At 50.0% G+C, this 17,508-nt stretch overlaps 1 protein-coding gene across 2 annotated transcripts; it reads right to left on the bottom strand.

Annotated features, from left to right (window-relative positions):
• Window positions 1–411: 411 nt before the first annotated feature.
• Window positions 412–16,121, bottom strand: Stk11ip (serine/threonine kinase 11 interacting protein). 2 transcript variants are annotated; one of them, XM_051190529.1, is made up of 24 exons: window positions 15,895–16,121; window positions 12,969–13,174; window positions 12,715–12,789; window positions 12,350–12,445; window positions 11,945–12,052; window positions 11,740–11,811; window positions 10,568–10,694; window positions 10,045–10,148; window positions 9,837–9,932; window positions 9,649–9,690; window positions 9,309–9,458; window positions 9,024–9,108; window positions 8,130–8,486; window positions 7,801–8,006; window positions 7,365–7,481; window positions 7,055–7,232; window positions 4,846–5,076; window positions 4,623–4,726; window positions 3,720–3,817; window positions 3,447–3,625; window positions 3,167–3,248; window positions 2,946–3,016; window positions 1,897–2,144; window positions 412–1,236 (listed from the first exon to the last, which is right to left on the bottom strand). In XM_051190529.1, exons 1-24 carry the CDS (start codon window positions 15,953–15,955, stop codon window positions 1,087–1,089), a joined length of 3,243 nt encoding a protein of 1,080 aa, XP_051046486.1. In that variant the 5' UTR covers window positions 15,956–16,121; the 3' UTR covers window positions 412–1,086. The 2 variants fall into 2 exon arrangements, with proteins under 2 accessions (XP_051046486.1, XP_051046487.1); XM_051190530.1 differs by having other exon boundaries at window positions 9,309–9,455.
• Between the last annotated feature and the right edge of the window lie 1,387 nt (window positions 16,122–17,508).

The raw sequence follows: 17,508 nt of genomic DNA, 5'->3' as shown, positions 1-17,508 counted from the left end.
AGACAACACGATGTCTTGGATGGAAAGGTGCCATGCACACAGCTGAGAAAGTGGACTAATATTTTTGGGAAGTTTTAATTTACTTCAATTAAGAATTCAGGGCAGCTCTGAGCAAAACAAAAGTAGGTGAGATTATTTTGTGAACCTCTGAACAGGCCTGTCTGGGTCCTCTGTGAACGTTACCAGAGGATAACTATTCCAGTCCCAGAGTTCAGCATTTCCCCCTTACCCTCCCACCAGACCAGACAAGGCATTGCCTGGGAGAAACTAACCCTAAGAATCAGTCTCTTGGTTGAGTATCTGAACTAACTACTTCTTTTTTAGGGGAACTGTGTATATAAGTGTGTATATGCACTGAAATTCTGGACAGGTACAATGCTTAGAACCACAGGTAACTTACAGAGTCAACAATGATAGTCTCACTTTTTATTGCAGTCTTTATCTAAAATGTAAACTCTGGGGAGTGGGGGAAGTTCACAATTTTCCCACAACTGGTGGCTCACACCATTAATCCCAGCACTTAGAAGGCAGAGGCAGGCAGATCTCCATGAGTTCAAGGCCAGCCTGGTCTACAGAGTAAGTCCCTGGCCAGCAATGTTACACAGTGAGACCCTGTCTCAAAAAAACAACAAAAAGTCTTCAGAGGTCCAGCTCTTTGACTGGCAGTGATCCCATGCAAGGCCACATGACAGGTCACAACCCACTTGAGGATTGGGTGCATCTGGGTCAGTAGTCCTACTTTGCTAGAGTAGGCCTGGTGACAGGTTTCATAGTGCAAACTAGGGAAGAGATTCGGGGATGGCAGGCTTTATGGGTGACATTTCTGTGTAACACACAGAAAAAACTTTACTGATACCTGAGAGAAAGTGCTAGAGAAACATTTTCACAGACCACTGAGCCTGCTCTACTTGACAGAACACCCAAGGGCCAGATCATTTCTCTTGTCCTTCTCTTAAGCTGTGGGCCATTTGGTGCCTCACTAGCCAGTGGCCAACTGCTGAAGAGGTCTGCAGCCAGGCAAGAAGACAGGCTCAGAGATCAGGAGAAGGGCCTTCTGCAGTGCAACTCCTGAGTCAGTGGAGACCCTCATCGGTCAAGGTCCAGAGCCTCCTGGGTCACAGTCCGGAGTCCAATGGAGAACAACTCTTCCCAGGGCTCCCGGATCCAGGCCAAGAGATCCGTCAGCTGCTCCACACACACAACACGGAGTGCCCAGAAACTCTCCAGTCGAGACACCTGGTAGATCGAATGGTTGGCAAGGGGAGACACAGAAGACAAGCCAAGAGGCCAAGGGAAGTCTTAGGAGAGGACTCAGCACCTCCCTTGGCTTTTAAAGGTTCTTCCTTCCCCTGCCCCCCAAGTCTATGTGATTCTGCACCAAAGGGCTGACTCTGAGCCTTGAAGACAGTCTAGTCAGCACTGACTGCAGGCTTAGAGGCCTGTTGTTCATATTCCCACCTCTAACCTTCAATGCTATAGGGAATGTGAGCTCTAGAGTCAATTCCAAGAACAGCGCAGGTACAATTCCTGTCTCTAACCCTTGTGTGCAAGTTTGTTCATGTCTCCAAGTTTTAGTAACATCATCTGTATTCCAGGACCAATAATAGCACCTCCTCCTCATGCTGGAGTTGTAAAGGTCAAACAGTTGGCCTACAGTGGGCAGGCTGATCACACCAACTCATACCAGCTAGGTATTTCAGTCCAGGGCTCCAAGGCCAGGACATTCCCACTACTGACTGCTGCTGTCTACACGGGGCTTATCCAAACCCAGGTCCTCACATCTGGACTCTGTCCCCACTGTATGATTGCCCCTTCTTCAGCACCATCCTGAACCAATACCCATCCTTCCTAGATGTCTTTCCACATTATACACACACACACACACACACACCCTACCTCGTCATAGAAGATCAGCCGCAAGTCCAAAGGGCTTGTGCGATACAGCTGCACAGAGCTCAGACTGCTGAGTGGTTGTTGCTCCCTGACCTGCATGGAAGGACCTGGCCCCAGAGGGGGGGCCTGCTCAGAGGCTTCCCCAGACACCACTGGGAGAGGGGATTCTGCCTGGGACCCTGCAGGGTCTTCATCTAATAGGTACAATGTGGACAGTGTCAGCAACAGGGACACAGGGCAGGTAGAGGAGCCTGCAGAGAGAGAGAGAGAGAGAGAGGCAAGATGGCGCCTAGAGTGAAAGGTTATGACAGGCCTAGATCCCCAGGACTAGTGTCCCAGCTAGATCCCCAGGACTAGTGTCCCAGCTAGATCCTCAGGACTAGTGTCCCAACTAGATCCCCAGGACTAGTGTCCCAACTAGATCCCCAGGACTAGTGTCCCAGCTAGATCCTCAGGACTAGTGTCCCAACTAGATCCCCAGGACTAGTGTCCCAACTAGATCCCCAGGACTAGTGTCCCAGCTAGATCCCCAGGACTAGTGTCCCAGCTAGATCCCCAGGACTAGTGTCCCAGCTAGATCCCCAGGACTAGTGTCCCAGCTAGATCCCCAGGACCAGTGCCCTGGAGAAGAGGTGTGAGCCATGCTAAGGGTGGGCCACAAATCAGCACTATGCTTCCACAAACTCCAGGAACCCCTAATCACCAAAAGCCCTGAAGGCCTATATTGTGAGAGCTACCACACCAATCAACCCAATCAAGGGCCCAGAGCCTCTTGACAGGATGAGTGGGACATACCCAGTCAATCTACCCACTTTTAGCAGGGCTGGATGCCAAAGCTAAGGTTTCGGGACAGCTGAAGCTCTGAGGACCTCCCAGCCCCCACCTGGGAAAGTGGCAAACACCAGCCTGCCATGTGGGTGTGCCTGCAAAGGTAAGGAATCTGAATTCCAGAAAAGTGACAATTACTAGATGGGTACTAGGGGCAATAGGGGATGAGCCAGGGACAATATGGCATGCAGAAACCAGGGAAGCATCTGCTGCATCAGCCTTACCTTCAGCCAGGAAGGTCCGAAGGTAGAAAAACTGGGGAACCTCAGCAGAAGTATCTTTTCCCAGCAATGGCCTGCAGAGACCACGGCAGACACAGGAAGACGATCAGGCAGGGTAGGACGGGCTTCAAGGGATGGGAGGAGGTGGGTAGGTGGGTAGGTGGGGCTGTGTCTTTCAAGAGAAGGCTTGGACACCACCAAACCCTAACCTCCTGCTGACTCACCAGAGCCGATGCTGCGGGGTCACCTCCTCCTCCGTGGTTCTGATGCACTTCCTCTGGGTGCGGGGCAAAGACTGCAAGACACCTGGACAGAGCCGGCCAGAGACAGAAGCCCTTAGAGACCTCTGCAGTCCTCTATCTCAACCCGTTGACTCTGGCTAGTCTTTGTAATACAGGGAGGAGCAGGGACTTCCATGGTCTCAGTCTGCTGGTGAGCGTCTAACTGAGAAGCAGGCCCTGAAAGCTTGACCTCTAAGTCCGTCCCTCCCAGCCTCTCCCTCACCAGTGAGCTCCTCAAGGAAGGCACGGCAATGCCTGGCATCTCGGGGAAGCAGTACACAGCTGCCTGTTCCAGCTGCCCACTCTAGCCGAAGGCTCTGGCCTGCGAGGCCAAGCTCCATGCCACTCAGATCCTGCAGAGGAACGGCCAGGGTGGGCTGGAGCCAGCTAGCAGGAGGCCCGCTGTGGAGAGAGCAGGATGACCAAGATTAAGATGCAGGCAGGATGAGATTGGCAGGAGTCGATGCTGCCCCAGCTACACACCTGGTACACTCACCAGATGGCCCCTGTCACCTTCAACAGGTAAAGCCTGTGGTCGGACACAACCACAAGGCACAGAAACTCCCCTGAGTGGCCTGCTAACACCACTGGCACCTAAAGGAAGGGAAAGTTGATGAGAAACCAGAAAATAAAACCAAGGAGACAGGTGCCAGACCAAAGCACCCCAACCACTGTCACTATTGCGATCAGCAGCCCCTCCTCATCACTCTTACTTCTGACCCTGCAGCCTGCCCTTCCAGCAGCCCCAAGATGGCTTATCAGGCTCCCCAGTGTCCTCTCAATGTTTCCAACCTATCGTCAACACTCAGTCAAGACCATCTTAAGTAATAAACGTGACCATCGCTCCTCTGGCACACACAGCAGGTTGCTCCTGAACAGCCTACCCACGCCTTCTAGACTCCCCTGAGGACTCCTGCCTCTAACCCTGCACACTGGCTGCTCCATCTTTCCAACAAGCTACTTTCTCTTGGGCCTCTGTACATTTACAGATTCCTTCCCCTAGACCCTAGAGATGGACCCACTCAGACTGGATCAGACAGCCCCTCTAGGACCTTGTCCTGACTGCAGCAGCTTCTCACTGCATGATCCTGACTCTCCAAGACAGAGGACAGGACTGCCAAATGGCAGTGCCTGAGTGTCCTGGACACAAGGGAATGATAGTATGTTCTAATAAGAGGAACCATTTACCAAGTGCCAGGTGCTGTGCTGTGCTGAGCGACAGATGTCAGCTCGCAGCCTCCGCTCTAAAATCAAGGAGCATTATCTCTACCTGGATGGGGACAACTGGACCACAAGTGTGAAGGAACATTCCCATAGGCAAAGGCTAAATATCTGCTGCAGCTGAAACCTAAGCATTCAACTTGATGCCCATGGCCATGGGCCAGTGGGTGGCACAGACCTTGGCACAGCACTGGAACTCCTCCTCCGAGTCACTAAACACCTCAACATCCAGGAAGAGACGGAGGCGGTGGTCCACAGAGCGAAGACCAGAGGGCCCAGGAGCTATGAGCAATCAACAGGTCATCGTCAGCCTGGCTCTGTGACACCACAGCTCCAACTTACCTTCCCCCACGCCCACACCTCCCGCAAACACACCTCTACCTTGTTTCACCTCTACTCACTTGGACTGAGGGTCCAGCTGCTACGGCCATGGGGTGTGGATGCTTGAGGTGGGGTGCCATCAGACCCGCTGGGATGGCTGCTGTGGTTAGCAAGGTCACAGACAGGGTCAGGGGACCCAGAGGAATCTGGAGGTTTGTCTCCCTGGTTCTGTTCTCTATTAGGGATTTCCCCAGACATGGCCAAGAGAACCACATGGTCACTCCCACAGTTTGGACACACAACAGGAGATTCTGGAGGGAGGGACAGAGACCCTGTGAGCCTCCCAAGGGCACACCCCACCATGCTCACAATGCTCCCTGCCACCATTCCCAACATCCCACTCCCAACCCCATCTCCAAGCATAGTCTCTAACCTATCTCTCCCCATCCCTGTAAGGGCTAAGCTTGCCCATGGCAAATACATCCCACCTTCTAGTTTCCAGGTCCTGCTGTGGTCCCCTACCACAGCCTTGGGTTAATCAAGCACGCCAGTGCTTTACTAGCAATGCCTGGAAAACCAAAATCAGGATCTAGGGAGATGGTTCAATCCATGCAGTACCCACACAAGCATGAGATCTGAGTTCAGATCCCCAGGCCTCAGGCAAAAGCAGCGTGGTGCCACTGACCCGTAAGCCCAGCATTCTGGGGAAGAGACAGGCAGATCCCTGGAGCTCATTGGCCAGGCAGTCTAGCCAAATTGATGAGCCCCAGGTTCAATGAGAGATTGGTCATCCCCCAAAATAAGGTAGAGTGACTGAGGAAGACACCCAGCGTCAATCTATCTCTGGCCTCCACATGCACACAGCTACATGAACACATACATAAAACATGTGCCCACACACGATAATTATGATAACAGCAAAGACAAAAATTATCAGACTGGGGAAGGCAAGGAGGTCCCTCACGCCAGTTGGGTACAAATCCCAGCTTTATTAGCAATAGATGGACAACTGTGGACCAGTCAGTCACCTGCGCTCTGAGCCTGACTACTACTATCTGTAAGAGGAGAATGAAAGTAGTGTCTGCCTCAAGGACCTGGCAGAATGGGTGAGTGGATGCAGATAAAAAAGAGTGAAGGATGTGGATGAACAATAGAGAGACACTGAGTGGCTACAACACTCTGGGCACGGGCTAGCCCCCACATCAATATTATCGTGCGACAGCCCTATCAAAACTCTTCCTACACATTTTGTAAATAAGAAAAAAAATTAAACAACTTATACACCCTGTCCACTCTAAAATAGCTGGAGATAATAACAGAGGCTACCATACATGAAGGACCTTTGTTTAATGCTAGGGGATATGCTTTATTGTCATATTTAAATCTCCCAAGAAAGCTTGGCAAGGTAGCACATGTCTGTAATGCCAGTATTCAAGAGACTGGGGTGGGAGTGGGGGGGCACTATCACAAATTCAAGGCTAGCTCCAGCTACATAAGAGCTTGAGGCCAGCCTAGTTATGAAGCTTGGTCTCAAAACATTAAAAACTTTAAAAGAGAAATTCCACTGTAGGAGGACTACAGAAGCCCTTATGGAGGACAGCCAGACCCAGGAAGGGCTGTGATATCCCAGTGCTAAGCCTGCTAGGGCAGGCTCACAACAGTCAATAACACAGAGTTATTTTTCTGGGAAAAAAATAACGTAATCCTGCTATGTCTGCTGCCAAGAACCATGACTGATAAAAACTGCATTTCACAAAGCTGTTATCCAGAGTTTCCCTTCCTTCTTTAGCGTCTTCAAAGCCTTTATTGTCTGACTGGCCCACAGTGGAACAATCCCAAGGTCAGAATATAAAAAGATGCCACAAGATGCTGCATCCTATCAAGTAGCTGACAAGGTCAGTCAGGGAAGGTCAACTTGCACCAACCCCTAAAGTAGCTCACTCAACAGCCACTACACAGAGGGCTCCATGACAGCCTGGCACTGAACTGAGGGCTCATTAGGCCTTATGCCATCCCTGAAATGTTACCCTAGTCAGCCAAAAGCCGTCAAGTTATGCAAAAATAATGAGTATGTTTAAGCACACTCACAAATAGCACTCCCGACTCTGACTCTGCCGTTTCTGCTCTGTTAACACAGCAGGCAGGCAGTTGTGTCTCTCCCCGCTGCCAACAGTTGTTGCCATTCCCCTAAGGCCCTCTTCCCTGGGGTTCCCTCTGCACCCCTGAGGGAGACACCTTCCCTGCAGTGGGGAGCTGTGTGGGCCGGGAAATCAAGGGCACAGCTGGTACCTGTGTTCTGAAACAGAGGCTTCCAGCCTTCCTCACTCTCCAGTCCCAACCTGGACTCCTCTGGCTTGAACTCACAGCTGCAACGCAGACACTGGAACCTGGACCCCTGTGCGTCCTTGGCCTCCCCAGGCTGCTGCTCTTTCACACTGGTGAACGGGGTCAGCACAGCAAGCAGCTCCTGAAAGGAGGTGGGTCAGAGAGCGGCTAGCTGTGAGCAGGCAGACTCGGGTGGAACTGCCTGGCAGACCCCAAACGCTCCAGCCCGAACCTGCTCCCTCTACTCTTCCCACCGGCCTCTGGATCTCATCACCTGGATGGCCTCATGGGCCTCTGGCTCCAGCACTGCATAGCGACGCAACTGCCGGTCAGGACAAAAGTAGGAAAAGCGCAGAGCAAGAACCGGAGCCCTGGGGGGTGAACCTGAGCCCTGCACAAGAAGAAAGAACACAGCAGTGGGCAGGAGTTAGGGGTCAGGGCTAAATGGGGCACCGAGGTAAACATTAACTATGGCCCCACAATGCTGGCGCTGACACCAAGCCTTCGCACAGAATCCATTCTTTAGCCCACCCTCCCAAGCCACACGCAGCAGCCCTTCACACACCCCGGGCACTCCTAGGCTCCAAGTACTCATGAGAGAAGTGGAAAGCACCCAGTCCAGCTCCTGGCACACAAGAACCAACAGGTTGTCAGAGATGAGTCTGGACAAGGCAAGCGCCTCTTCCCAAGCCCCCGACCCCACAACTCACCTCGGGCACCCGTTCTCTTTGAATCTCAGCCTCTGGCTCTAGCTCGGCTGCCACCAGGCTCTGTAGTTCCAGCCGCTCCAGAGTGCGAGCTGCTCGGAGCTCCACCTCAAACAAGTGGGCACAAGTGACTCGGAGAAAGCATTCCTTGCCCTGCACACCCTCAAGCCCATGCAGGGGACACACCAACATGGGGCGACAGAGCTCTGCTGCAGAGAGGCCAACAGAGAACTAGAGTGAAGAATGGTCAGATCCTCTGCTATCCCACGACAGGCTATCCAGTCTGGCCTCTCCACTTGTCCCCATCTCCCCGATGGTCACAGGCCTCTTACCTTCTACTGCCTTCTGTTCCTGCTCCTCTTCCTCCTCCAGGTCGTCCCTCGATCCCTCTTCTTTGTCTGGCTCTTCCCTCTCTGCTTCATGGGGCTCTGGTTCCGCCTCGCCTTCCTCTGACATCTTCTGTGGTGATTCCTTACTGTCTCCAGCTCCCCTTGTGGCTGGAGGGCTGCATGCAGTTTCCAGGCTCTGAGCATCCAGGAGAGGGGTGCTAAGGGCAGGAATCTTAGTGGTGGCAAGAGCAGGACTCCCCAAGGTCTCCAGGTGGCTCCTATACTGCAGCCAGTCACAGCCAAAGCGTTCCCGAAAGCTGTTCAGCAGCTCAAGTTCCCGGTGTTGTTGCACAAACCATCCTGGGATGGAGGAGGACACAGAGCTGAGGCCCTACCTGGACCTTAGGTGACCCAGCCTCTTTCTAGGGCTTCTCCTCAATAGGCTCCCCTCTGCAGTATGTCCTCAGGTGTGTCCTAAGGAATGCTGTGATCATAAGCCATCCAGAATCACACCAAACAAAACTTGTGGAGGTCCACAAAACATGTCCACGTATCTAAGACCCTGAGATGACTTGCAGAAAAAAAAAAAACCAAAAAAACCAAAAAACAAAAACCTGTTTCACTTTATACTTCCCAAATGGTTCTGGCCATAAAATCTCTTTATTATCATACAATCTTTAGCTCTCTATGAAATCTGTGTTCCTTAGGAGAGTGTTGCCTGGAAGCAGATCCTTCTCTTTGACCTAAACTACAAAGATAAAGGATTAAGGGATCCTCCACAATAATCCATACCACCTCAAGTATATCAAGTTCTCCTATGGCACCTACAAAGCAACATCAAGATTGGAGAGACCTAAAGGGAGGTGGGAAGGGAGTAAGGAGGGAAGGTCAACTTACCAGCTGGGGAGGGATCCAGAGTTCGGAGCTCCGGGTCTGTGTCACTGGGCTCAGAGATACTAGCCCGCCTCACACGGACTCGGCTCTAGTTTGAACAGACAGATGGCGTTCTATGAAAGCCAAAGTCTTTAGTCTGGCCATCCACAGCCCGACTACCTAACCTACCAGAAAGAGCTGAGCACTAACAAGGACAAGGCCTTCTTGCTGCTAGCCTATCAAATACCTACAAGGCCAGCAAAGAGACCACCCAAGCCCAGGCACAAACCAGCAGAAGATGCCACTTACCTTAACCTTACGAAGCGGGGCCTGGGCCACAATGCCCCCTGAGGAGAGGCTATCACTCAACTCAGGGCCACCTGAGGTTTCAGTGGTACTCCCCACTGGCCAGGATGGAGGTTGGCCCACGGGACCAAGCCCCGAAGATTCTGAAGTCTGCTGTGGGACAGCAGGAAAGACATCAGAACCAAGAAAGCACCTCTGCCTGCTTGAGCTAACCAAGAGGAGGACCCTACTTTCCACTGTCCAGGAAAACCTTTCCTACCTATGCTGTCTCCTGAGCTACTGCCCTCCCTTCATTTCATGTCATCCCATGAGTCTTCCCTCATCCCACCCCCACCAGACTAACCTGAAGATCCTTCAGTGACAAAACCTCGCCATCAAGCAAGAACTGGGCAAGAGAAAAGAGGGAGCCGTGCTTGAGACAGAGCCCATCCAGGTACTAACAGCACCTAGGGTGACTAGGTCTTTAGCCTGTCGCTCACAAATGGCAAGTGGGAACAATCAAAGGAGGACAGGCACTAGATAAGCACTCACGCCATGAGCAGCATCCCTGGCCCGAGGTGACAAGTACTGAGCAGTGGTTGCACGGTGTGCCGGGTGGAACCACAAAGGGTTACCTTCCAGATAGAGCTGAGGGGCAGAAGAGGAGGCTGAGTAGGCCAGAGATCCCCCTTATATGAAGGCACGAGGAGACCCCGGACCTGAAGGTGGCTTCCAGGCCCATAAGGCACTCGCGTCTCACCTTACGGAGCTCAGCCAGCAGCCACAGTGGTGACAGCTCAGTGTGACCTTCTAGAAGGTTATAGGCCACATCAAGGTGCCGCAGGTTCCTCAGCTGCTCCAGGCCTAGGGCAGAGGAAAGAAGGAAGGGATGTTGGGGAGGCGTGCTGGGGCTAAGAGGGTGTGGTGGTCTGTATGCTGAGGACAGCAGCGGCAGAAAGACAAATCTCTGTGCCACATACTACCTCTAAGTCCTCATGAGGCTCTAGATCAGCAGTTCTCAACCTGTGGGTGGCAACCTCTTTGGGGTCACATCATCAGAGACTTCCATTATGATTCATAACAGCAGGAAAATTAGTTATGAAGCAGCAATGAAATAATTTTATGATTGGGTGTCACCACATGAGGAACTGTATTAAAGAGTCGCAGTATTAGGAAGGTGCAGAACCACTGATCTAGATGCAGGTGGTCTACGGGACAACCTGAGCCACACTCATCCAATTCCCTTCCAGGCTGACCCCACCCTACACACATTTCCTGCTTACCCTGAAGACTCCGAAGCTCATTGGCTCGCAGTATCAAAATCCCCAGGGCAGCCCCTGAAGGTCCCACTCTTGGCACCAAGTGAAGGTAATTATAGGAGATGTCCAAATGGTACAGCTCAGATAAATCCTGGTGAGTACACAAAGATTCTCAACTTGACAAAGCTCTAGGCAAGGTCATCTGTACCATCAAATCTACCTTCGGCTATAGAAACTGCAGACTCAACACAAGTGATCTCCTCTACCCTGTGCTGGAAGACCTGAACAAACACTAGCACTTTCCTAACAGTTCCAGGCTACACCCTGGATGGTGACGCCAACCTACCAAGTTCCTGCTTAGAAGAAGACAAGGCTCTGGGGCACACTTAAGAGCAACCAAAGAGATCCTGTTTGTTTTGGCCACCACCTGAAGACAGAGCCAGTCTCTGAGGGACAAGAGGGACGTAGCCAGTCAGTGCAGTCACTGAGAAAACCCAGATGCACTTCATGTGGATCCACTTCCCGACTTGTAAGTTCCCAGTTCTGAGTGTGCAGATGGCCCCATGCCCCTCACTCTCCATTCAGTAGTGCACTTTGAACCCTCTTCCCTGCTTTAGGAGACTGAAATATGTCCCTACCACTTAACAAGTAAGTACTCAGCCTTATTATTATTATTATCATTATTATTATTTTGGTTTTTCAAAATGGTTTCTCTATGTATCCCTAGCTGTCCTACTGTCCTAGAACTCACTCTGCAGACCAGGCTGGCCTCCAACTCAGAGACCCGCCTGCCTCTGCCTCCCGAGGGCTAAGATTAAAGGTGTGTGCCACCACCACTCGGTAGCCTTATTTATTTTTAGTGGAGGACAGAAAGGACACGGGGAAAGGTCTGTCATCATAAACTCTACCACTTCTGAGCCACACACTAGGCTAAGGACACAGGGCACTCTTCACAAGAACTCCTGGGAGTTCTACTTTACAGGTGAGCAAAGCAAGAAGCTCAGTGATTTGCCCCAAGTCATCTAGGTGCCCCAAGCTGAGGTCACAACTGCCTTGAACACTAGAGGGGAGACCCACAGGGAGCACTGACTCCTCCTAGGGCCAAGAGCAACTCAGAGTGCAAACGCATCTGAGAGCAAGTGAGAGCAGAGCCTTCCAAGGCCCAAGTCCATCAGCAATAGGCAGCTCCCACTCACCATCAGGAAGCCTTTGCAGTCCTGGATATGATTATGGCTCAGGTTGAGGAAGCGAAGAGCTGACAGGAGACGCTGAAGGGGGCAGGAAAAAGAAGCACAGCAAGGTTCTCCGTAAAAGAGTACCTGTCAGCAGCGGGCACTCCTCCCAAAGGACCCATCCTTCCCCTCCCCAGGGCTCCATCCCTCAGGGGACACCAGCACTCACCAGGGAGCTGTCTAAGGTGGTGAGAGCATTATAGCTGAAATCCGCAGAGAGCAAAGCTAGCCAGGGAAGGGCTGAGCAGAGGTCACCACCGCAGGCCGACAAGAGCTCCTAGGTAGGGGACAGGCACATCTACTACTGCATCCTCAACCTCCTCCCGCTGCAGGCTCTATCATCCAGTCCATCATTCATATATACCAAGGTCTACCTGGAGAAAGCTCAAGTCACTGTCCCCAAGGAACAGACTATGGGGTCCACGGGAAGGCAGACACTAGACTATACAGCTTCGGAAGAGTGCTAGAGGATCACAAAGGACAGAAGGGGGGAGAAAATAGGCAGAAACCACAAAGCTTGGCTTTCTGTATTTCTCAGGACAAGGCATCAGGGTACACCCTCCACGCTCCTTACCTCTAGTGCCTGGATGCTCCTGCTACAAGTCAAAGACTCTAGCTGCGAGTAGATGCTACGGAGGCCGCGTAGGCTGCGGATGGGGACTCCTCGAAGCTTGTGCAAGAGAAGAAAGGGGAGGAGGTAAGCAAAGCTTCAAAGAAGACAAAGGCCTCATCCCCACCTTTTCTGATGGTGAGGAGGAAAAAACATAGCACAGTTCAGCTACGGTTTAGGGAAGTGTTAATGGGAAAGACATCACTGAAGAGCAGGAGCACATTCAGACCCGACCTCCAACCAAGAGGCTATCCCTCTAGCCTCACACCCAAGAGGATGCTTTGCACTAACTAGGCTCTGCCCGCCCATATGCTCCAATACTCCCTCACCTCCAGCTGCCGAAGGGACTTGAAGGGGAAAATCTTGATGGGTCCCGGAAGGCCAACACCAGGGGTGTGGACCAACTGAAAAGGAACATTCAGGTTACTGAGGCATAGCAGGCTCCCTATTTTCTCAGTATAACCACCCATATGACAGAAACCATCTGCATCTGCCTTGTAGCCTTCTTACACCCTATTCATCCCATGCATCCATCATTCCCTACGGCTCTCTGCATATCCTGTCCCCTTGCCCCTCCTGGGACCTTGAGTGAAAGTGTTTTCTGCAGCACATCGAAGAGGAACTGAAGCTGGAGGATGATGGGTGAGTCGGCAGGGTGGGAGGGAAGAGCCACAAAGCCCGTCTGGCCGGGGCCCCATGGCCCCAGGTACAGTTCAAACACTCTGTTCAGTTGCTGCAGTGTGGCAGTTAGCAGGCTCAGTGTGCTACAGCCAGAGAGAACCGTGTCCCCTGCAGGAAGAAGGGCAGACAGGAAGGAGGAGAGAATGAGAAGTCTTTCCTTGTGGAACCCCCAAATATACCCACCCTCACTCATCCGTGCTGAAGATATTCCGCTGCAAGATAAAACTTCCTACCTACTCCCAGTTCACAAGTTGGTGGTGCACGCCTTTAGTCCCAGCACTTGGGAAGGCAGAGGCAGGCAGATCTCTATGAGTTCGAGACCAGCCTGGTCTACAGAGTGAGTTCCAGGACAAGCTCCAAAATAATACAGAGAAACCCTGTCTCAAAAAAAAAAAAAAACAAAAACAAAAACAAAAAAACAACAACAACAAATAAACAAAAAACAAATCAGTTAAAAAAAAAAAAAAACCCTAGCTCTTCATGCTGACACAAGAAACCACGTCACTATAAGACTAGAAGGAACTTTTCCAAATTCTTTTGCTTTCTACTCAAAAGAGCCTAGGCTACTTAAGAATGCTGGAAATATAGCCCACTTGATCCACAGCTCTCTCATTTTGATACATCCCCTTTTACTGCTAAGCTGAAGATCAACTTCACCTAGAGAGCCTTCTCAAAGCAATACCTCTGGGAACCGGGGAGATGACTCAGTCAGTAAAGCACTTGCTGAGAAAGCATGAGAATCCGAATTTGACCCCTCAACACCCACATGATGGACAAACGGAAAGACAGACATGGAAAGATCCCTGGAACTTAATGACTAGCTAGCCTACTTCATCAGCAAGCCATAGGTTTCAATGAGAAACCTTGTCACAAACAACAAGGTAGACGGTTCCTGAAGAATGACACCCCTGGCTACCCTCTGGCCTTGACACAAGGGTGCCCCACTAAAATAAAAATATTTAAAGATGTAACATCTCTGGGCTTCCTTCCACACTGCCATCACCCACCTTTACACAAAGGCTGACTACATATCGATCTTTCTTTCTTTTTCTGGTTGCAAGAATGGCATGCATACTTATAGAAATTCTCAAACAATACTGAAATGCATGCCAATGTCCATTACAGCACTAAGTATGCCTATAAAGCTGCTCTACCTAATGAGACTATTAGTCCCGTGAGGACATCTTTCAGGCATTTTCCCACTCATTACTCCATCTGGAGCACAATTACAAGCTAGCTGTGGAGAAATGTTTTAACATATATTCTGAAACCAGGTGGGATGGTACACACTTTTAATCTCAGAACTTGGGAGGCAGAAGCAGGTGGATCTCTGTGAAATCCAGACCCTGTCTCAAAAAAAAAAAAAAAAAAAAAAAAAAAAAAGGAGGAGAAGGAGAGGGAGAGGAAGGAGAAGAAGAGAAGAGGAAAAAAAAAAAGAAAAAAGAAAGAAAAATCAAGAAGTCAAAGTGTAGTGTCATATATCTATAACTCCAGCAGATAAAACACTGAAGCAAACTGTTCACAATTTCAAGGCCAGCTGGGATGCAGAGAGAGAGAGCTCCTCAACCCTTCTATCAGCTTCCCCCTATGTTTGTATTTCTATAATTATAGTGCAATTATCAAAACCAGAAAATTAGTGTTGGTATAACAGTTACAGTGTTTAGTTCTCTGCTGTTTGTGTAGATGATGACAGCCATCACCATAATCAAGACAAAAAAAGCCCCATTATCTTATCCATGCACTCTATGATTCCTAGCTCGGGAGCCATGTCAGACTTTTGCAGAATAATAAATCTTACAAACTTGCATAAAGATTTTCTACATACTAGACACTGAGTATAGACAGAGACACGATTCAAGGAGTCTCTCAGAAGTCTAGAAAAGGGATGGCATGGGAGTAATTATTGATACAAGCCAAAAAATGAAATTGCTATCATGAGATTACACAGTCCCATGATGGGCGTGTAGAGACAGAGGACACTGATGTCAACAAGGTAACACATGCCAAATTGACTCTGCTGCCTCATCTAAATCTCATTATTATTAGTTCCCCCAAGAACTAATTGACCCCACCTTACAGATAGGAAAACTGAGGCTCAAAAAAAAAAACCTTTTTTTTTTTGACTCTAGAGATTGACGTCAAAGTTCTGTACATGCCAAGCACATGCATGCTCTGCTATGGAACTATATCCCAGACTTCAAAGAATCACCTTGACTGTGATCACCCAACTGACAACTAATACATCTCTGATAGCAAGTCAAAGCATGCTTCTGCCACAACTGATGCCAACCATGTCACAAATGACACATGAGCTTCACCTTGTCCAGGCACTGAGGAAAGCAATTATAGTAACACTGTCTCTTTGGAACATTTATTATGTATGCAGCACTAAATAAGCTAACTAAAATGCTGATATCTTTGAATTAAGTACAATCACTTCGATAACCTACCTGCGAAGAACACTGAGGCTCTAAAAACATATCCAAGTCTGGGGTCGGGACTAACCTATGTGGGTCTCACTCCAAATCTCAGGTGTTTAAGGTGTCATACTGGCTGGCTTTCCCTACAAGTGATTACGTTCTTGTCTCGAAGTGTTTAGTCTAGTAATGATCCCTTCCTTTGGCAGAACTAAGTGGTACCAGTAATGGCTAGAGTTCAGATTGTCAAAGACAGGACAGCAAACAACGCGTCACAAGGAACCCACCCCATAAAAAGGGAGAAACGAGAAGACCTCGTGACCCGGCCGGCAGTGACTCAGCGACTCTGTGTTTCAGGAAGGTATGGAACACACCCACAACGTTCAAACCAGATAGCCGGAAGTCACTCACCCGACTCCCGCAACAGCCCCGCAAGCTTCCACACTAATGAGTCCCTCGGAGCGGTCGTCATAGCCACAGGACGCTGGGGGCGGAGCCTGGGGAAAGGGGAAGCGGAAGAGCCTCAGGTGGGCGGTGGCGTAAGAGTCCAGCGTTTTCGTGCAAATGGAGGCGTCGCGTAATGAAAAATGCAAGGAGCAGCTACAAAAAAAGTCTTCTTGGACACCCTTTCGACGAACGCAGGGCTTCGGGAGCCCATGGACTCTCGCGATCGGCACTCCAACCACTTTCGCTGCCAGACTCCTTAAGGACAGGAAGTCCCGCCCCGGAAAGCAGAGGAGATACCGGAAGGCCCGCCTCCGGCACCGGAAGCCGCGCCCAGGGCGAGCTGATGTGTCCACCGGGACTTGAGGCTCTAGGACAGAACCCTAGCCCGGCCCCCGGCTTCAGCTTGGCTCCGGGCGGCCCCTTCGGCGGAGGGTGAAACCTGACTCCATGTTTGCAGACTGGGCGGGAAGCAATGTTTGGAGAAATAGGATTTTTTTTTTTTATTAGTAGGGGAAAAACCTCATCCAAAACAAATACTGGTTTTCCAGTTAAACAGCCCTGTCCTCCTTGCGAAGTTCTTCAGTGTTAGCCAGGGAGGGATGCCCCCTTCTCCAATCCCCCTTGCTGTTGTTGTCCCCAGTCTCTAGACTTATTATTTTTTTTTTTAGCACACTCTCAAATTAGCCCCTAGTCTTTGACTCAGCTCTCCCCAGGCAGAAGCAGGCGGATCTCGATGTTTGAGTCCAGCCTGGTGTGCATAGCTCCAGGTCATCTAGGGCTATATAGTGAGACCCTGTCTCAAAAACAAAAATTGGCCACTGGTAATAAACCACCTGAACCCAATTTTTTGTTTGTTTGTTTGTTTACTTTCTTTTTTCAATTGTGTACAACGAAGCACACCCAAAACGAAAAGTAATTGTCCTAGGTTTGAAAATAAGGAAATACATTCACAGCAGTTAGGTTATTTACCTGCGAAGGTCATTCAATGACTCACCAAAGCAGGGCTGTCAAGTTTTCTAGCTTCCAAATTGCCTTTGTAACTTTTACCCTGTCTCCTGGTCTGGCAGTTGACGTCAACCTCTAGACTACATTAGAAAAACATGTCTTTACATGGAATAGCTAAGGCTTGGGAGGGGAATGTCTTTTATGAAACAGCCCTTTCCACTACAAAAAAAAAAAAAAAAAAAAAAAAAAAAAAAAGTTAAAATGAATTGTAGGACTGAAGAGATTGCTAGATTGCTCAGTGGTTAAGTGGTTATTCTTCCACCCAGACTCAATTCCCAGCACCTAATTATGGCAGCTCACACCATCTGTAACTCCATTTCCAGGGGGTCCAAGGCCTTCTTCTGACCTCCAACAAGTGGTCAAATTTGGGGCTAGTGATAGATGGTTTCTCTAGCATTCAGAAACTTCCTAGATACAATCTCATGAACTTAGTACATTTTGTGCAATTAATAATCCCATAACATGAGAATCATTGGTCCCTATTTACTGATCACCTGAAACTGGCTATGGGGGAGGAGGAACTCTCCCTTTAACTATCAAGTCAACTTCTCCTAAGCATAAATAAATAAATGA

The sequence above is a fragment of the Phodopus roborovskii genome, unplaced genomic scaffold (genome assembly GCF_943737965.1).
Source record: "Phodopus roborovskii unplaced genomic scaffold, PHOROB, whole genome shotgun sequence".
In the NCBI taxonomy this organism is placed as follows: Eukaryota; Metazoa; Chordata; class Mammalia; order Rodentia; family Cricetidae; genus Phodopus; species Phodopus roborovskii.
This window is presented reverse-complemented; position numbering and strand designations above follow the sequence as displayed.

Excerpts from the sequence above, each read along its gene's own strand:
- Stk11ip (XM_051190529.1), bottom strand. The coding sequence starts at position 15,955 with ATGACGACCGCTCCGAGGGACTCATTAGTGTGGAAGCTTGCGGGGCTG. Across the intron at positions 11,812-11,944 it reads CCACCTTAGACAGCTCCCTG|CGTCTCCTGTCAGCTCTTCG; the intron begins GTGAGTGCTGGT and ends TGCCCCCTTCAG. Across the intron at positions 9,933-10,044 it reads TGCTGGCTGAGCTCCGTAAG|CTCTATCTGGAAGGTAACCC; the intron begins GTGAGACGCGAG and ends TCTGCCCCTCAG.